This window comes from Leopardus geoffroyi, chromosome B3 (genome assembly GCF_018350155.1).
Source record: "Leopardus geoffroyi isolate Oge1 chromosome B3, O.geoffroyi_Oge1_pat1.0, whole genome shotgun sequence".
Lineage (NCBI taxonomy): Eukaryota > Metazoa > Chordata > Mammalia > Carnivora > Felidae > Leopardus > Leopardus geoffroyi.
In genome coordinates, this window is record NC_059337.1 from 142,307,107 (window position 1) to 142,328,140 (window position 21,034).

The following is a 21,034-nucleotide window of genomic DNA, read 5'->3' on the forward strand; positions in this document are numbered from 1 at the left end:
CACATAACCCCCTTCGAAACACCGTGGTACTCAGTGGTCGAAGATAGTAAGATCTCTGGCTCGTTGCTCTGATATTGGTCTGTGGTTCCCAGATGCTGGCTTACATTTCCAGAGCTCGTCTTCTTTGGCTACCGGGGGCAGCAAGACAAGGTGGGAAGGGCACGGGGTCTCTGGAGTAAGAGGAAGGTCTGGGTTCGTCGACCAGTTCTGCCGCGTGACGCCTTCGAGCCTCCGCTTTTGCCGCGGTGCCTTAGGGATTAGTACATCCCTAATTGCCTCCCATCTTATCAATGAACTGACTGGTGGGAAAGCACTCAGCACGAGGCTTGGCACTCAGTCACGGGCCTCGTGTCGTGGCAGCTGTTACAAAGTGAGACCTGCGCCAGGCAGAGGAAAACCACTTATGAGGCTTTCCAAAATGCTGAGCTTTTATTCCCTGGCTCGTAAGATAAGGGCTCGATGTGGTGTCTGCAGCGATTCATCTTTTCTCTGGTCCGACACGCGTTGCATGGTGTTCACGCGAGCGATGCGGTCCTGCGAGCACAACCCGGGTTCTGGCAAGGTCTAGAAGCTCCCCGAGTGGGGGGGAGCGCTAAGTGTCACACGGCTTCGCAGTCGTCCACGTGGCATCAGGATGAGCCAGGCGGGCTCGCCAGGATGCTAGCGAGGGAGAGGCAGAGCCGGGGGGGGCGGCTTCGGTTGGGTCCTGTTTGTGGAAGGAGGACGTCCCGCACGCACGACGGTGCCGTAACTTGTGTGAAACAGACTGGCTCCAGATCTCCCATTACCGCACGCCATATGCAGCGCTGTCTTCAGAGCATGTGGCACTTGCACGAAAATTAGAAAAAGCCTCCTCTTACTCAAGGAAAACAGTTCCACCTCGGCATACAGATTTCTCAGTAACAATTACAGCACCCGTAAGCTCCTCCGTGCGTATCGCACGAACCTTAACGTTGAACGTAAAACGATAGTGGTTTTGAGATCTTCGGCATTCACCTCTTCTAAAATAGACTAATGTACTTAAAAATATCTATGAAAATAGAAACTGTGTTCTTTTGTGAGTTGCAGTCCTCTTGTGCCAGCTTCTCGTCTTCTTCGGAAATGGTCGCTGGATTTGACAGCCATTCTTGTGACACTGGGGACTTTTATCTTCGAATGTTTAACATTTTATTATTTTTTGAATTTTTTTACATGTTTATTCATTTTTGAGAGACAGAGTGTGAGCGGGGGAGGGGCAGAGAGAGAGGGAGACGCAGAATCCGAAGCAGGCTCCGGGCTCCGAGCTGTCGGCACAGAGCCCGACGTGGGGCTCGAACCCACAAACTGTGAGATCATGACCTGAGCCGAAGTCAGACACTTAACCGACTGAGCCACCCAGACACCCCAGAATGTTTGATGTTTTACAATACTTTGCTTGTATCAAAACACAAACTTTTTTTAATGTTTATTTACTTTTTTTTTTTTTTAAATTTTTTTCAACGTTTATTTTTATTTTTGGGACAGAGAGAGACAGAGCATGAATGGGAGAGGGGCAGAGAGAGAGGGAGACACAGAATCGGAAACAGGCTCCAGGCTCTGAGCCATCAGCCCAGAGCCTGACGCGGGGCTCGAACTCACGGACCGCGAGATCGTGACCTGGCTGAAGTCGGACGCTCAACCGACTGCGCCACCCAGGCGCCCCAAATGTTTATTTACTTTTGAGAGACAGAGAGAGAGAGCACAAGCAGGGGAGGGGCAGAGAGAAAGGGAGACACAGCATCTGAAGCAGGCTCCGGGCTCCGAGCTGTCAGCACAAAGCCTGATGTGGGGCTCAGACTCACGTACCACGAGATCATAACCTGAACCAAGTCGGACGTTAAACTGACCGAGCCACCCAGGTGCCCCCGAAACCACAAATTTTTAACAGCACCTAATCTGTGTGCTGGCAAACTTCTATAAGAACAAAAGCAACATATGGCGATGTGATATTTATTTCATGTATTGTTAATGATAAATATTAACAATTATATAGTGATTTTGTGTCATAGTGAAGTACTTATTAAATTTAAATAGGAAATCAACAGTAACATTCTGATGAATGACCTGTGCTGTCTAATGTAACCAGTGTACTAAGGCAATAGGGAATTTTTTTTTATTTAAAAAAAAAGTATTTTGTATCAGAGAAACAGCTACTACTTAGAATGCAGTTTATGTTGGATGTTGCCAGACTGATTAAGTGTTTCAGTTAGAAAACTGCCCCCCACCCCTTTGTAATTCTGACTGGACTGACATATATCAGCTTTGTAAATAAGACACTTCGTTCCCAGCAAAAAGTTGTCGTAAAGGAGTTATTTTGTTAGAACAGGAAATGTTTCAGCCATCTGCTGGATCAGAACACACATTTAAACCCTGCATTTTAGAGTCAACAAATGTGGGGGGGTGGGGGGGGGAACGCTTCAAAATAACAAAGATGTGACAGTATCCCCTTAGATGCTCTTTTGTATTGAACAACCTCAACATCTGTGCCAGCCATTTTATACGGTCCAGAACCCTGAGCTGGAGACTCTGAGCTCTGTCCATCCTAAAGCTGTAACATTCCACGAAATAGTCCTTTCAGTGACACCTTGAGGTCCTCAAGGCTCAGATTTGTTCTTTTATTTCACCATCACTGATAGTGCAATCTGGAGCTTAATCCTCAGCCTGGGTTTCTGGCCCCCCATGTGCTGGCTCCCCAGCCTCTCTTGTGCCCTGATATTCACGTCTAATACCAGCTCTCGCTTGTCCCCAGCAAGATTTTTTTTCTTTGAGATAATTTACTTATTATACAAGTAGCATGTGTCTTAGGAAATCCAGATGTCCAAAAAAGAAGTGAAAATCTCACTATTTAGAGACCTCAGAGCTAACGTTTTATTCCATTTCCATCTAGACTTTACTTCTAGGGTACTGTGTGTCTGGTGTATCATTTAAATACATTTGTCACCTTCTTTTTCATTTGCTTCGTAGCCATGTTTTTGTGGCAGAAAACACTCTGACAGTGTAACTTCAGAGGCGGAGCATTATTTAGCTAGGCAAATATACTTCAGTTGGACATCAGGTGCCAACAAGGTTTTTCTGATCTAGTCAGGCCAGCCCAACATCTAGAACAATGCCCAGATGTTTGCAAGAACCCTTAGCACAGAGCTTGCCTGCTGTTGGCACTCCATCCACGGTGGCCGTGATGATTACCCTCTACCCCAAGTGTTGGAGCTAATGTCGGTGTGCCTGCTCGTCCTGGCAGTGCCCCTCTGCTTTGGGACGTTCTGGAATTCCCCAACTCCCGTTCCCACCCTCACCCTGACCTGAAAAGGGAGGAAGGAATCAGAAATCCTGAACAATTTTGTATCACCTTACCCCTTCCCTCCCACAGCACTGCCTAAGTTATTGAGCCCGTGCGGTGCACAGAACACAGTGTAAGGCAAAGTGGGGCGTGGAAAGGCCCGGCACACACACAGACCCATTCCCTCCACAAACATCAACAACACATTCAACTGAAAAGGGCCAGTTTCCTTAGTTTCCAAAGGACTCAACACAAACAGAAAAAAAGACAATCAGCTCGCTAGAAAAACGGGCAGAGCAGTTTGCTGAGAAGAAAGTACAAATAGCCAACTGACTAAAGAAAAGATAATCAGAGCCACTCTTAATTCAAGAAATGCAAATCTCAGGAAGATAGTATATGGAGAAAAAGCTTCATTGTATTATCAAATAAAACACAGATACAAAAAGAAAAAAAAGGAAAGGAAGAACACCCCACACAAGCAAATGCGGAGCTTAATGAATTACACCTTCTAGCACTTATTAAGTGGAGGGTTTTTCCTTCTCCTGAGTGACATGTGTATGTGTCTGGAGATTTGGTGGCAGTGGATGGTTGGATATATTTGGAGGAACTCTAGCTGATCCTTCAGGACCCAGCTCAGGACACCCCTTTCTCTGGGAAGCTTGGCCTGGCCCTTGGGTCTGAGTCAGTTGCCTTTCATATTGCTTTGCACCTGCTGGTTATCTTTCTCTATACCTGTAACTCCCTCCCCATTCGCCCCATGCCCATACATACCCCTTGCCCTCCCTTAAGCTTCGGGAAGGCAGAAGCTGTTGTTTATTATTCTTTGTATCCCTAACTCTTTGCACAGGGCCTGGCACACAGTAACTGCTCAGTAAATGTTTGTGGAGTGAATGAAAGAATATATATTTAATTTAAAACAAAACAAAACAAAACAAAAAAACATAGTCACTTAAGAACTATGTAAACAGCACCACCTATTGGTAGATGATTTTAACACCACCCTTCAGATTCTGAAACACTTTGCCCTGGAAATTAGGTGTCTTAAGTTAAGCATCTTCGCTTTACTGAAAGGGTTGTTCACTCCCCGAGCCATGGGGTCATTTATCTTTTAACACATGTTAAAATAATAAGTGCTCATATTCTTTGTATTTTAGTTTTGAGGCTGGTAGGCAGGGGGCCTGGAGATTACATGTAGGTTCTCGTCAGCAATGCTGGGAGCAAGAGGGGAGTGATATAAGTGAAAACCGCGTATTGGGCACTCTGTTACATGCGCAGTTTGATCTTGCCAACACCCTGGACCTTACAGTGGTTTTAGTCCCATTTTGTAGGTGCAAGAAACTAAGACGTGGAGGCAGAGCGACTTCCCCAATCCGAACGCAGACCCAGCTGACTTCAAAATCTGGGCAGGGGGGCGCCTGGGTGGCGCAGTCGGTTAAGCGTCCGACTTCAGCCAGGTCACGATCTCGCGGTCCGGGAGTTCGAGCCCCGCGTCAGGCTCTGGGCTGATGGCTCAGAGCCTGGAGCCTGTTTCCGATTCTGTGTCTCCCTCTCTCTCTGCCCCTCCCCCGGTCATGCTCTGTCTCTCTCTGTCCCAAAAATAAATAAACATTGAAAAAAAAAAAAAATCTGGGCAGGTTCTGCCACACTGAGCTGGAGGTGTTGGCTGGAAATGTCTACGAAGCAGTCTTTGTCCCCAAGTAGGGTCTCCAGTGACTTCCAAACTCTTTGAGATGTTTCCTCCATGACCCCATTTCTAGTAGAAAGCTGCTTAAGGGCATTTATGTAGAGAATCATTACTTACATAGTAAAGTATTTTGATTGCCAGCGGGAATATTATTTCATCAAGTGAGATCGTTTCAAAAGGAGTCCTGGTACGTATGTCAAGAGCTACGGTTTTTATAGGTGAACAAATGTCAGGGAGATAACATGTTTCACTTTGGAATGGTGTCCTTTCTGATTGAGCCTCGTAAATCATTTTCGAAGGCAAGTACCTCTGCTCGAACAGCATTGACCCCTGTTGGCTGTGCTCTCATCCTGGTCACCCAGGGGTCCCTGTTACACGCGTCCCCCATGTGTCAGATCCGCAGCGTGCAGGACCTGGGCTCCTGAGCCCCCTTTCAGGCACGTGGGGTAAATTAGGTAACAGGTGGGGAGGTGCGGAAGTTCCGAGTGCAGATCCCACTACAGAGGCGGGCACAGCGCAGGGAGTGCCGTTAAATCGGAGTCTGAGCCCCTGCCCGACTCCCCTCCTCATACACACTCAGCCTGCCGTGTGGCAAGGTGAGTGTTAGCAGATGAAAAGAAAAACGGCCACTAGGAGACCACCCTGTGCCCAGAGTCCCCGGTGAACATTATCGGGGAGTTAATAACATGCGATGTAGACTCAGGTGGTCGTAGCCGCTGCATGGTTGTGAGCTCACGGCTCAGGGTGGGGGCTTTTCCTCAGCTCAACTGTTTGATTTTCTCTTGCTGCCCCCAGATCCAGCCGCCGGTCTGGCACAGGCTCCCGGCTGCCTCGCATCCTCCGTGAGCCCTTATGAGAACCCTTGAGATGGTCTCCTGAGCCAACCAGCTCAAGGAAACACACAGCCAGTCTTTCCGCAAGTCATCCTGCCAAAACAGAGCAGTAAAAACCATACCCGGCCGTGACACTGGTCACTCGGGAGGTATTGGCCACTGCCAAGGGCAGATTAGCCAAGAGATGAGGGTCTGCTCACCAGAGGGGAAACCCTTCCTCTCCGCTGGGCTGATGTCTCTCGTGGGCTTCCGGGGGGAGGAGGGGGGGGCATCTGTGTCAGCTCCCCACGGGGACAGGGATGCGTGAAGCTTCACGCCTCCCCCCACGGAACCACACTCTGGCTGTGCAAGGAGCGTTAACGTCACCCACTCACGTTTTTCCACTTAGCTCACGCTAAGGAACAGGTGATCAGAGACCAACTACGCGCCCCTAGGGCTGCGGTCTCCTCCCGTACCAAGTGAACTTGCAGCCCGGGCCCGTTTTCAGCAGTGTCAGGTTCCCAGGGTCCCCTTTCAATCTACTGGCAGTGAGTTCTGGAAAGGGCAGGTGTTCAGCATGTGGCTCCGGTTGAGAGATTTTGAGCGGAGGCCGCAGCATCTTTAATCCTGCATCACGGCTGTCGTAACACCTTCTACGGGTTTGCCCCTCTGTTACTACTGATCCAGAGGTTTGTGCTTAAAAGGTTTGCACCCACGAGTGGAGCTCCCGTTTCCCTGGCACTGTGTTGCTGTTTAAGAAAGGTGCTGGTGCAGAGGCAGGAATAATGGATTCAAGAGTAAAGACAGTATTTTTTTTTTTGCTTTAAAAATGTAGCTTTCTGGGGCACCTGGGTGGCTCAGTCGGTCGAGTGTCCGACTCTTGATTTTGGCTCAGGTCATGATCTCGTGGTTTATGAGTTCAAGCCCCACATCGGGCTCTGTGCTGACAGTGCAGAACCTGCTTGAGATTCTCTCTCTCCCTTTCCCTCTGCCTCTCTCTCTCTCTCTAAAAAATAAGTAAACATTTAAAAAAGAATATAAGAAAAATGTAGCCTTCTATAAAAGTGGGAAAAAAATGTAGCTTTCTCAAAGAATGGAACACAGCAATAGCATCCTTTCTAAATACAATATGCCCAAAACGTGATGCGCAGTTCAGAGCACAAGGTGAGAACAGTGCCTTTCTCCATGACCCTCAGCTGTTCACACCCACACTGCCTTTTCTAGTGTTTTAATAGATAGATCTTTTTTGTTTTAAGTTTTTATTTATTTTTGAGACAGAGAGAGACAGAGCATGAGCAGGGGAGGGGCAGAGGGAGGGGGAGACACAGAATCCGAAGGAGGCTCCAGGCTCCGAGCTGTCAGCACAGAGCCCGACGCAGGGCTTGAACCCACGAACCGTGAGATCACGACCTGAGCTGAAGGCGGACGCTTAACCGACGGAGCCACCCAGACGCCCCTAATAGATAGATCTTTGATTCTTCCTGTAATGTCACAAGCCCGGCCTCAGGAGTCCACGGGCCTCCCTGTGTCTGGAATTCGAACTGCCCTACGGATCGCTCTTTCTAAGAGGAACATAGTTCATAATTGTTCTTCTCAATCTCCAGGGAAGGTTCTGGATTGCTTGTTCCTGCGTTTGGGGCTTTTGTGTCTTTCCACTTCTGTGATTAAAGTCATGACGGAAGGATGGCTCTCGTGTCTTCTGATTCCCTACCTGGCTTCCCCGTCATTATGTTCCTGTAGCCGGTAGGCTTGCGCTGCCGTCTTCTGCTTCGGCCCTTCCTCCCGTGTCCTCACCCTGCCTGTGACTCTCATCATATGTGAAAGTCGGAGTTAAGACCTGTGTTTCCGCTTAGATGGTCACAGGACTGTCACTCCGGCTCTGACGGCGAGAACAAGCCGGTGATCGACAGAAGCATGGCTATTTTAAACCCACCGTGGAGCTCAGGTCACAAAGTAATGTGATGAACTAAAATCCACACGGCGACGAGCCTGTCTTAGGAGAGACGGGTCCACGGCTGCTTTTATCCTGGGCCGAGCTGCAGAGGAGAGGGGCCGTCGGGGATCACGTCAGAAGAAAGCAGCCGAAAGCTCACGGAATAATTCAGCCGGGTGTGGACTGTCGTGGTCGTTTGGAATTTTTGCAAGCCCCATGCACAGGGGGCGCTTCACACACACACATGTGCGTGCACACACACACGTACGCACTCATGCACACCTTTCTGCAGACCTTCAGTGAGCTCGTGACAGATCAGGAGCAGGTCCGGAGTGCAGGAAGGAAGACATCCCCTCTGAAACACAGGCACATCAGCTGCTGTCGTACGAGGGCAGAGCAGGGGAACCAAGAGAAATCATCTACCCTGTGGACCAGGTGCCTGCAAGAACGGTCACCCCTGAAGGAGGGACAGGAGAGCTGACAGCCCCGGAGACACAGCCCACGGTCAAGTCTGAGGACCCACTGGGAGAGCCCGGGGAACCCTACACCACCCACCCCCTGCCCCCGGCCTTGCCGTCACAGCAGCAAGCAGAGCAGAGACCCCCGCCCTGACTGCGTTTACCCGCCGCTGGGTGAGGGAGGAGCAGCCTGAGAGGGCTGCTGGGAGCCGTGCAGAGAACTGCCACTGGCTGGGGCACAGGGTGTGTCGGGAGGACCCCAGGACGTTGCAGAGCCTCAGAGGCCTCCCTGGGAAGAGGCTTGGAGCACAGACAACACGGGGGCCGTGGGACGGTGTCCAGGAGGAGGGGAAGCCAGGCCAGTCACCTGTCACAGGAGCTCCGGGCACGTGGGAGAGACACCAGCGATGGGGCAGCTAGACTCGTGGACCAGGGGACAGCAGAGGGAGATGCAGACAAAGAAATAAAGTTGTCAGGAGAGATGGCACTAGGGCCTCGAGGCCAGTGTGGCACTTCGAGTTTTGTGTCATGCTTTCAGAGTAGGTTTTTTTTTAATATCTTTTATTTTAAAAAAATTTCTTTTAAGTTTATTGAGAGAGAGAGAGAGAGAGAGAGAGAGAGAGAGAGAATATGCATGGGAGGGGCAGAGAGGGAGAGAGAGAATCCCAGGCAGGCTCCCCGCTGTCTGTGCAGAACCCGACATAGGGCTCGAACTCACAAACTGTGAGATCGTGACCTGAGCTGAAATCAAGAGTCAGACGCTTAACCGACTGAGCCCCCCAGGCACCCCTCTCAGAGTAGTTTTCAACGACCAAAGGCGAGAGTCCCGAGAACTAAGCCCGCAACAGCCCCAACTACGTAAAGCACACTTGAACAGACTGCCGAGCACTTCCAAAGCATCGGTCAGGAGTTTACCCCCTGGTACTGCATCAAATTATCTGGAAGTCCAACATATTGATAATATTGTTTATTATATGCTGGGGTTAAGGCTGATTCTTACTGGTAGTGTTTCTGAATGTATTTCAAGAAAAAACTGGAGGAGAAATGTAACATCGGGACTATATCTGCTCAGGTACTTTTTGGAAACTACGCACACACACCAACCTGTGTGCCTCTGTGGCTCTCTCGGGGGCGGGTTTCATTTACGTGGTCGGTCTTGTTCCATGTCTTAAAGCAGGAGGCAAATCCAGGAAGCAGGGTATACGGGGCAGATGGTGTAGACGCCGGAGTCTCGCAGACCTGGGTTTGAACGGGAGACACTTCCTGCCCTGCCTGAGGGTCCCTTCCCTTGTCTGGCTGCCTGAGGGTCCCTTCCCTTGTCTGGCAGGCAGGTGCTTGTCCTGGAAAGTGGTCGCATGCTCTGCTGCTCATGCCAGCTCATCCCGGGGAAGCCTGCCCCTGGGGCTGTCCCTAGTCCGTCGGCGGCGTAACCTTGAATGCTCTGGGGATTTGGTTTCCCGGGTGCAGTCGTGGGGTGGTCCCAGCCCGGCAGAAATCCGCGGTGGGGCCCCCACAACACTGATGAGATGGCCGCGGCCCCGATATTCCTTATGTTTTCCCTCTTTCCCTTCTCACAGTAGCTACCCTGCCAGGAGCTGGGTGTGTCAGCAAGTCCTACGTCAGGAACTTTCTGGTTTTATTTTATTTATTTATTTTTTTTTTTAATTTTTTTTTCAACGTTTATTTATTTTTGGGACAGAGAGAGACAGAGCATGAAAGGGGGAGGGGCAGAGAGAGAGGGAGACACAGAATCGGAAACAGGCTCCAGGCTCCGAGCCATCAGCCCAGAGCCTGACGCGGGGCTCGAACTCCCGGACCGCGAGATCGTGACCTGGCTGAAGTCGGACGCTTAACCGACTGCGCCACCCAGGCGCCCCAACTTTCTGGTTTTAAATAAGCGCTTTCAATCATCCGTGAGAAGAGCAAACCTTTGCGTGTGTAGACGTGGCCGTTTGCATCCCGACCAAGCACGTTTTCCTGCCGCAGACACTTACCTGCTCTCATAAACAGCTCAGTTGTGGCGGCAAAGCGGGGGCCACAATCTCTTGCACCTGGTTTTAGACGTTCTCACGTACATTTGTCCCTCTCTGCAGTTGCGTGGTTTTGTTTCTCTCGTTAGCGAGAATCACCGGCACAGCATCAGTGTGACCGGCCTGTGCTGCCACCGGTGAGCTGGGGGGTCTTTCATGAATGAGGTTAAGCACCTGCCACACCAGCCTCCCTCTAAACCCTGTTTCTGTTTTGTCTCCGCAGCAAACCCAAGGAGCCCGTCTTCAGCGCAGGTAAGTCCCGTTCAACGTTTGTGCGCGTGCCCCTCGGTCCCCTCAGGACTTGGGGGACGCACGCGGAGCGGTTCTGGGGGCCACTTGTCACATGTGGAGTCTGCGTGGCAGGGCTGACAGGCTGAGGGCCAGGAAGCCCGTGCCCACGGGTCGGGGCTCAGATCCCAGGCACGGCCCGTAACTTGGTCGCAAAGACTAGACCCTTTCCCTTACCCCCTTGAAGACCGATTCAAGATGCGTCAACAAGGAGGAAGAGTGAGACGCCACCACACCTGTGAAAGCCGAACTTCTAGGTTGAAGATCGTGTGTGGCCTTTCTTGTTCCTCCCTCTCCCCTGGGGCTCCCGAGGCAACACCTCTGATAGGAAAGCTCTCTGATGCGTTAAGTGATCACTTTGTCCAAAAGGAGCTTTTTTTTTTTTTTTACTCTCTCTTTCTGCCTTCAGTCTCCTAAACTGCAAACTAATAGTTCATGATGTACCTTTCCATATACCTTTTCTTTTTTCTTTTTGTTAACCCATTTTATAATAAGGTAGATGCTATTGTTAGGATATTAACCTTCTTCAAAAGCGCATCGAAAATGCAAAATCGTTGACGGGTATGTCACCCGTTAAACAAACCCATCTCATTTTAACTTTGGGTTTTTCCCCCTTCGATTCGGAACTGGAACTGATGTAAAAGTCAGCCCCCCGTAGGTAGCAGCATGTGCTTTATTTAGGATTCGTTTCCTGTTCGGGAAGCATGAAATCACGCGCTGAAAACTATAATCGCCCTATGCCTGTGGAGCCAGGTCCTGAGCCCCCCACAGGCTCCTCTGCAGGGGCGGGGGGCCACCCCCCCCAAGAGCTAGCTGCCCCAGGTCCCTCCTGCAGTTCTCGCTATCTCTTCATCTAGCGCTTCTGTCCCTGTCTCCGAAATCACAAGGGAAACGCCGGGTGATACACTGCAAAGGTAGGCGGCATTTCTGAAATCTCACAGCTCTCTCAACAAAGCTGCTACCCAGGCTGCCGAACCCTTTTCCGTACGGCCAAGCAGATACTCTCCTCGTACGAAAACATGTCCATCACACAAGCCACTGCACCTGAAGTTAAACAGCAGTCCTGCGCCTTTACTTGGATGGGTTTTGATAAGTAGCTGTACATTCGATCCGGCTTGGTTACCAGCTGGTTTTGCAGGAACTCTGAAGGATTCGTAGAAACCCTAAGAGAGCTATAGGGCGGCCCTGGATGTCCCGCTGCGGCTGGCCTCTCGCTCCGCACCTTCCGGTGGGCGGCTGCGTGCTGTGGTCCTAACCTGCCTGGAAGATTCCATTGCCTTCCCTGGCTGTGTTTCGATCTCAGACATAGAATGCCCAAATTGCCAGGGCAAAGCAATGCCAAGGCAAAATTCAGGGCTTTTGGGGGGGGCCTCGTTCAGTGGTTTAGCATCGTGCGAGAAGTAAGCCTCGGTCCCGAGGATTTAACCAGCACGCGGCTACGGTGCGCTCAGTGTTTCACACACACTGATTATTACAGCCACGGAGGGCTCTGCCGTGCTGTGGAGATGGCATCATAGCCTCTTTGTTACCCATCCACGTTCTGTGCCTCCTCGCGTACAAAGACAGTTGAGGGAACCGCTTGTCCTCAGCTCTGTGCTTTGCTGGCATCTGCTTTCTTCTTCCTTCTGTCCTCTGCCGGGCGCTCCTAGGTCCTGCCGGTGTGGCGGCCACACCGTCCGATGAGCCCAGATTAGGGGGAGGGACTAAAGAAGAGAAGAGGTTTGGGGCGAGGGGAGGAGCAGGGGCCCGGAGCTGGGTAGATGTGTAGGGCGGTGGAGACACTTCCGGCCAGACAGGAGGGTCCAGGTGGGGCGCTCAAGGCCGGCGCGGCCACTTAGGGGAGAGCAGGCAGGATGCTAGACGTTTGGATCCAGCAGGTAAGAGGGCGGGCAAAGGACATTGCGTGGAGGAAGGACTTGGTGGAATCCACTTGGGGCCTCGACGGGTTCGGCTGCAGAATATAAAATGCCCGGGGAGGGGCAGTGACAAGACAGCCTCGGGTACCAGGACCTCTGCTCGGCTGGTCCCGGCGGATCTGGGGAGGGCGGACCCTGTGGCGGCATCCTCGCGGAGCGCCCACGGAACAGAGCGCCTGGCACGCCGTCTGCAGGCTGAGCGTGTATTGCCCCTTACTTAAAAGTCAGACTTAATACGTGGCGTGAAGAATGCATCACACGCATGTGAGGCCTGACATGCACGTGTGCACTAACATAAAACCGGGACGGCCTCTTAGTGTGCGGGGGGGGGGGGGGGCTCGCATGCGGCATTTGAGGGTCCTTAGGAGCCAGATTTACAAAAGTAACTTGTAAATGTGGTGCTCACGGCACCATAGCTATTTCGTGACTTTTCCTCACCGATGTCCCCTCCGCCGATGTTTCTTCTCTCGAGTTAATGTGCCGCCATGGCTGGAGCGACCCAGTTTAAATGCCGTGGAGGCCTGGTCCTGGGATCGGCAGTGAGTTCTAACCGAATTCGTCAGGAACTCACAGGACATTTTCCTTGGTCTTACTGTATCCTGAAAGCGAGCAGAAACCCCCACCTTGTTTCTTTTTTAAAACTGCACGTGTCCCAGGTTGATGTATGACTGGGTTTTACTTTTGCCCCCGTAATGACTTCTTGAGACGTCAGAAGTTATTTTATTGTAAAAATGCTTCTTCTAGAAGCTTCTGTTTCTCAGCATCTCCCCCTAATGGGTCTTTAGTCCTTCCGTGTTCTTTCAAGCTTATCTTTGAGCATTTTCCTTCTTGTGTGTACCCCAGCATGCACTCTTGCTGATTTTGTGTTCTTTATACTCGAAAAATGTGTCCAGCGGATAAGATACATAAAGGTATATTTTTACATTGCGATATAACAAAACGATCTAAGTGTCAAAAGATGCCTTATGAATTTCGCTACTGGAATTGTATATACATGGCAATCACTGACAACTCTAAGTGGATTTTTTGCATTGGTTGCAATTTTGCGAGGTGGCATTTCCCTCCCCCACCGATGGCGAAGACAAGTGTAAGCACTGAGTCTCTCGTGGAAAAACAATGGAATCTAGCTCTTCCCTCTCTATTACAATTTCTCACGTATTTCACGTACTTGAGGAAGCAGCACGTCCAGCGTAAACAGGGTGAAAACTTTGGTTTTCAATGGTGAGACTTCAGGTTTCCGTTATTTCCCCCCCCCACCCCACCCCCAACACGTTAATTAGAAATCACGCGAAGAGTAGCTAGACCCTTTCCTGGGACGTTAAGAGGGGAAAGAAAGTAGACATTTGTTTTCAGATCCACCGGGCCCAGAGGCGTCTTAACTGATGTCTTTGTTCTTGTTGTAGAAGAAGGATACGTAAAAATGTTTCTTCGCGGACGCCCTGTTACCATGTACCTGCCCAGAGATCAAGTGGACTCTTATAATTTGGAAGCAAAGGTAGAGCTTCCCACCAAGAGACTGAAACTGGAATGGGTGTATCCTTTATTCACCGATTAGGCCAAATAGTCTATCCACACTGAAATTTTTTTTTTTTTTTTTTTTTTGATTTAACAAAATGGGCCATATGTGAGAACCCCGTACGGTGTCCTTGCAAATAGGCTCCGTGAGTGCTGCTGGCTAGGGGGACACTGACCTATCATTCCTGAATGAAAGATGGTGGTCCTTGCTCAAATACATATGCATTTATTTCCCGACAAGAAAATATTAAGGTTCATAGGATTGGCTGGATGGTTGGGGTTTTGTTTGTCTGTTCGTTTTTGAAGAGCCGTGAGAAAACGCATCACTTTCTTTCTGGCTTGAATTTTAATCTTTCCAACAGAATAAAGGTAGTTTAAAACTGGGCTGGTTGCCTGGGTGGCTCAGTCAGTTGAGCGTCTGACTCTTGATTTCAGCCCAGGTCACAATCTGACAGCTTGTGAGTTCCACGCTGACAGCGACGAGTCTGTTTGGGATTGATTCTCTCTCTCTCTCTCTCTCTCTCTCTCTCTCTCTCTCCCCCTCTCTCCCTCTCTCCCTCTCTCCCTCTCTCCTTCCCGCCCCCTTCTCACTCATGCTTTCTCTCTCCCTCTCAAAATAAATAAATAAACTTTATAAAAATAAAGGTAGTTAAACACTAAGAGAAAAGCAAGCTGAATGAAAATAATCACAAATGCGTAGAGTTTAGGATTCTAATGAGATTGAAAGCTGGTTATTTGTAACACTAGTTGGCCCCTGCTTAGTGAGCTCTGCAGGGGCACATGGAAACAGCATGGAAACTCAAGAAGATACTGAACTTACAAACTTAACGAAAATGAGAATGTCAGAAATTGAACTAAACCGTGCTGGCAGGAGGTTTTTGAACCCGAAGAGTGATACACTGGAAGGAAGGACAGGCATTCCCCCCTGAAACCAGGTGGGGGCCTGGCCAGCCCTGGGAACCTAACAGCAAGGTCAACACTAATTAAAGGAGTAACATCAGACTGGGAATAATACCCCAGTACTGAAGGAAGGGAGTAGATACAGGCGTAAAGAAAATCCGCATGTGGCGTAGATAGAACGCTACTTTAAGAAAAAGAAACAGCCTCCCCCACCCAAATGTAAATCTCAGAAATGAGTCAGCCCTATGACTGACATTCTTGAGATCAAGCTGCTGGAGCCTTCATACTATGAGATTTAGAAAAGTGAATGAGCTTCCAGAGAGAAAAACCTGAAAGACAAAGAAATCGAGCCTATGAAAAGGGTGAATGAAGCGTTGGGTTTTTTTTTTAAACTTTTACTTTAGTTTTCCTTATTTATTTTATTTTATTTATTTTACTTTAAAGGAATTCTGCAGAGGCCACCTTCCGGTCCATGCAGATTTTAAGACAACAAAAATCCTCTCTTCGCCCTCAAACAAATTTCTATTGAGTACCAGTTTAATGCCAAGCCCCAAATATAAATTCTGAGAAGTTGGTTTATTTTATTTTTTATTTTTTTTAAATATTTTTTTAGGTTTACTACTTTGAGAGAGAGAGAACACGAGAGGGGTAGGGGCAGAGAGAGAGGGAGAGAGGGAATCCCAAGTGGGACTAGAACTCGCAAACCGTGAGATCGTGACCTGAGCTGAAATCAAGAGTCAGACAGACACTCAACCGAGTCAGCCACCCAGGTTCCCCTAAGAAGTTGGTTCAAACTGATGCTATTGTAATCAGTTGGAAGAATTACTATTTGAAAGGATGGTATCATATTCTTTGGGAATTTTCTAGAATTCTCATCTGTACCTAAGTTTCTCTCCCAAAATATCTTCTTTATATTTTCAGATTCAGATGTCCTAAGCATTCACTAGGACATCTGTTTTGGCACATATAATTAAAGTGATTCTTCTTTAAGTGCATAATGGTTTAAATTTTAGGGTAAATCGCGGCTGGAAAACATTATTCGAAGCACATTTTTTTCAGCCTACTCTCTATTCATATTTTAAAAGATGTGACACAGTGGAATTTACTTCAAATAAATAAATGGTACTTTTGTTAGATTATCTTTTCACATTCAAATTCAAGTGAAGTTTTGCTCTCAAAAATAGTTTTCAAGGTTTGGAAGTATACATTCCAAAATCCTAACTGAGGTAATTATCCCCAAGAAGCTGGGGATGTTGGGGCAAGGAGGAGCTACATTTTTCACCTTTTACGTAGGTATGTGGGAGTGTCCTTTGCACCTTTTACAAGTACTTTCATAACATAAAAAAACTTTTTAAGTAAAAGATTTAGCTCCTAGATTACAATAAAAATAAAATTCACTCAATAAGGTATATACAAATCAATCACCAGTATCTTAAAATTTATTTATCTTTTTTTTTTAAGGCTTATTCATTTTTCAGAGGCAGTGGGAGAGGGGCAGAGAGAGAGGGAGACACAGATTCCAAAGCAGGCTCCAGGCTCCGAGCTGTCAGCACAGAGCCCGACGCGGGGTTCGAACTCACGGACCATGAGATCATGACCTGAGCCGAAGTCGGACGCTTCACCGACTGAACCACCCAGGCGCCCCACAGTTTAAAGTTACTTAAATGAGAGAAATTGATGGTATTAGTCTTAGGGAATTTTACTGCCCATTCCTGTTGAATAAAGCTGATGTCTTGTCGGGTCTTAAAGGAAATCAGGTTTATCTTGACGTACACAAAGCTATGGGTACCGGGGTCGCGACTGTCGTAACAACCTGTACTTGCTTCCAACGGGGGAGACGGTGTACTTCATCGCCTCCGTGGTGGTGCTGTACAACGTCGAGGAACAGCTCCAGAGGCACTACGCCGGCCACAACGACGATGTGAAGTGGTGAGTCCTCACCCCTGTAGAAATAGCGTCAGTGGAAAGACGTCGGGCTGGGATGTAACTAAAGAGAGGAGAAGAGCTCTGGGGAAATAAGATCTTTTGGAAAAGCTCTTTATGTTCCACGTTGTCTGTACCCGGTGGTCTGCTAGCTACCCATCTCTCTAAGACGCTACAGACTAGTTTTTTTGTCCTTATAACACATCCGCGTAACCAACCGTGTCACCCAAACAAATAGTTCTCATAGACCCCGGTTTGGAGTCCTTCTTAACACAAATGCTAGTAGATTCTAATGTGGGTCTTTATATTAAAAAAATTTTTTTTAATGTTTATTTTGGGGAGAGAGAGAGAGAAAAACAGAGCACAAGCGGGAGAGGGGCAGAGAGAGAGGGAGACCCTGAATCTGAAACAGGCTTCAGGCTCCGAGCTGTCAGCACAGAGCCCGATGCAGGGCTCGAACTCACAAATGGTGAGATCATGACCTGAGCCGGAGTGGGACACTCAACCGACTGAGCCACCCAGGCATTTTATTTAATAAAAGTAAAAATACCCGTGTTTATTTCTGGCCTTGCTGTAATTCATTCATTTTAATTCATTCATGATCCACTTACAGCTTTTGGAAGGATGGGTAATAAAGCAGGGGGACTTACCTATTTCTAATTGTCCTAGATCCCTGATCAATTGTGAAACTCCTGTTGGTAAAAGATGATATTTTGGGGGCGCCCGGGTGGCTCGGTCGGTTGAGCATCTGACTTCAGCTCAGGTCACGACCTCACAGTCCGTGGGTTCAAGCCCCGCATCAGGCTCTGTGCTGACAGCTCAGCGCCTGGAATCTGCTTCCCATCTGTGTCTCCCTCGCTTCTGCCCCTTCCCCTGATCACGCTCTTTCTCTCTCTCTCTCTCAAAAAAAAATAAATAAACGTTAAAAAAAAACTTTTTTAAAGGTATTTTTGCTGTTTAACATACTTAATCAAGGTTGTTGTAGAGTTGGTATTTTCCAAGCAAAGGCTGCTTTCTCCTTGCGTTTGGAAATTCTCGAGACAGAAGGGCTGGATGAGATAGGCACTAACTGCCCAAGGTCATTGGGGTGCGCAGAGACTCTCTGGTGACTCTGTAAGAGGTCAGGTACCATATAGTTCTTACATTTAAAGTTTTGACTAGACTCTGTGTGGCCAAGAGAAAAGTAAAGCGTACTTTTAAAGCGTGGATGTTTTATAAATACCCTCTTTTTAGCCTAGCGGTTCACCCTGACAGGATCACGATAGCAACGGGACAAGTCGCTGGTACATCTAAGGATGGAAAAGTGAGTTGCATTATCTTTCCTATTTTTATTTTATTTTTTAATTTTTTTTAATTTTTTTTTTTTAACGTTTATTTTATTTTTGAGACAGAGAGAGACAGAGCATGAACGGGGGAGGGTCAGAGAGAGAGGGAGACACAGAATCCGAAACAGGCTCCAGCCTCTGAGCCGTCGGCACAGAACCCGACGCGGGGCCCGAACCCACGGACCGCAAGATCATGACTTGAGCCGAAGTCGGACGCTTAACCGACTGCGCCACCCAGGCGCCCCTATCTTTCCTATTTTTGTAACGAACCGTTAACTCAGTATAATCTGGAAACCTTGCACTGATGATTAAGCCTGCCTAGGTATAAAGTAGCTGAATGCTTCTTAACCCTTCATTAGAATTTTTTTATCGCAGATTTTCTTACAGTGACCTTAAAACCCCCTCGAACTCACCTTAATTTCAGCCAGGTTTTAAACAGCCTTGGTCTTGCCTAAGAATTCAGCGATTCTTAAGATATTTCTTTACACGCGTGACGAACACGAACGTAGTAAGTACGCATTTAATAAGTAAAAGTCATAATGAATAGCGTTTGGAGATGGGGCATTTTGCCTCTTCAGCAGACTTCAGGCACCCTCCGCCTAAGTGCCCCGAATTCCTGACGTCACCCCGGAGCGCGAGTCTGCACATGACCCTCAAAGGCTGCCAGAGAGTTTGGGCACAAGTTTTATAAGCACCTCAGCAAGACTTCGCCTGGAATTTTAAGGAATCAGGAGGGAACTAGTGGGGTCTGACAAATAGAGCACAGTGCGAAACTGGCTTCCAGTTCCTTCTAGGCCGCAGTCTGTGGTCACTGCCGTGTCTTAACCAACACCCCCTGTAGCTTTTTTGATCTCTACTTGCACAGTGTATGAAAGGAACCTAATGACACGGAGTATTTCCATTTTTACCAGTGTGTGTTCTTCCAGAAAGCACAGATGCTGGCTACCAATTTTCAGAAAATATTCTAATGACGTTGTAACTTTTCAGAAAATATTTTAATAATGTCGTATTTTAAATATTAACTTTATGCTATTTCCCATGAAAATTCCGCACTTAAAAAGAAGTCACAGGGGCGCCTGGGTGGCGCAGTCGGTTAAGCGTCCGACTTCAGCCAGGTCACGATCTCGCGGTCCGGGAGTTCGAGCCCCGCGTCAGGCTCTGGGCTGATGGCTCAGAGCCTGGAGCCTGTTTCCGATTCTGTGTCTCCCTCTCTCTCTGCCTCTCCCCCGTTCATGCTCTGTCTCTCTCTGTCCCAAAAATAAAATAAAAACGTTGAAAAAAAAAAAAAAAAAAAAAAAAAAAAAGAAGTCACAGGAACAGTGGAAATCAGTTTACTATTACATAAATGCACATAAATGGCCCAGGGCCTTCGTCCTTTTTTAAAATGTTAAGCAGCTTTTTAAAGTCTTCTACATGAGTAGCAAAGCATTTGCTCTTCCCTCTAGTGGATTCATAGTGTATTTCAGTCTCTGGCCTTGACATTGAATCTGAACTTTAGAGCCGGGGAAAACGTGATAGTCATCTGAGCCCGCCCTTACAGTGCACGTGCCGGGCAATGCCGACAGTCCAGGTGAACTGTCTGCAGACGCCCAGCTCCTCAGACCAAGTCAAGGCTAGAGCCTGGCCTACTGCCTCAGCCCACTCTGTCCCTAACTAGGTATAATGCCTGTCCTTTTCCCGATTAATCTGTTCAGGGCTCTAAGGAGAAAAATTAGTATCCTTCACGTCGGAGCACAATCGAGAGCGTTTGCAACTAATCGTGACAATTCTAAATGTCATCCGTGCGTGATCGTGATCGATTGCCTGTTTTGCTCCCGTGAGGCCCGAGAATGTTAAACTGTCAACACTATTGGGTGGTGACCGTCTTGCTGAATTTAGACTAATTTATACCTTAGTGATAATACAGACTTAAAGGAATATGAGGTTCCAGGTTCCTCATCATTTTTCATTTTTAAAATTCAGATGCATCTAGACGTACCAGTCAGAATATCAGCTCCTGTGGAACAGTTAGGAAGACTTGGCTATTCCAAATTTAAAACCTGGTGGACCTCCCCTAAAGTCACATTGGCCACGGGGGCCCTGATCGCCTGAAGCCATTTGGGAATGTTTCATTTATGTTAAAAGGCAGAGCCTTCAAATGCAGAAAAAGACTTTTTGTTTGGACAGAATTGAAGTAAGCCTGCAGCTTCGAGGTAAAGATGAATCTATGACCATCACAACGGGCGACTCTGTATTTCCTTCCAAACAGCAATTGCCCCCACACGTGCGCATCTGGGATTCCGTGACGCTGAACACACTGCATGTCATCGGAGTTGGGTTTTTTGACCGAGCCGTTACCTGTATCGCGTTCTCAAAATCTGTAAGTATGGGCCCTGTGGGTGCTGGTGTCCTCGTCCCCAGGGAGGAGAGAATCAGCTCAAGGTTGAAGAGGGAGGAGGTTAACACGCTCCGTAGCCGCCTGGGTGCGTGCACAGATTTGCATGATGAAACTGTCCCGCGTCCCAGGTCCCCTCATTCAGAGGTCACACACACACCCTCGGGTCGCACACGTGATGGGCAGAGGCCCTGCAACACCGGCTGCATGTTCCTTGAGGCAGTTTTGCCGGCTCTGGCCTTGAATTTCACCTGCCCCTTGGTAGGCGGCCCCAGTGTGCCTCCGTCATTCCCACCCGGGCTGCCTGTCCCTAAGCAGGAGTTGGAGGGGACTCATGGTCTCCCAGGCCCCTCAGGATGTGCCCATGCGACAGATCCACCCTATAAGCCGCCATTTCAGAAACTTAACATTCACACACACGTGCACGTGCTCACATCAGAGCACCACAAGCCTCAGCCCCGGAGGCTTTGCTCCCGCACAGCCTCCCGGCCTATGTTTGTCACACACGTGTGCTGCATGTGCCATGGGCACCGGCTCCTCCAGGAGGGGGTCCTTCAGCCCCTTCACAGGCTGGTCTTAAT

General features: G+C 48.6%; 1 protein-coding gene across 6 annotated transcripts in view; it reads left to right on the forward strand.

Annotated features, from left to right (window-relative positions):
• Positions 1-21,034, forward strand: part of EML1 (EMAP like 1) — a 186,884-nt gene that overhangs the window by 138,412 nt on the left and 27,438 nt on the right. For 4 of the 6 annotated variants that reach the window (XM_045452058.1, XM_045452060.1, XM_045452056.1 and 1 more), the window contains exons 5-10: positions 10,436-10,464; positions 11,358-11,414; positions 13,820-13,949; positions 16,611-16,760; positions 17,988-18,057; positions 20,328-20,438. In XM_045452058.1, the coding sequence (XP_045308014.1) occupies positions 10,436-10,464; positions 11,358-11,414; positions 13,820-13,949; positions 16,611-16,760; positions 17,988-18,057; positions 20,328-20,438 (547 nt within the window). The remainder of the gene's footprint in view (positions 1-10,435; positions 10,465-11,357; positions 11,415-13,819; positions 13,950-16,610; positions 16,761-17,987; positions 18,058-20,327; positions 20,439-21,034) is intronic. The other 2 variants (XM_045452055.1, XM_045452059.1) reach the window with 1 other exon arrangement.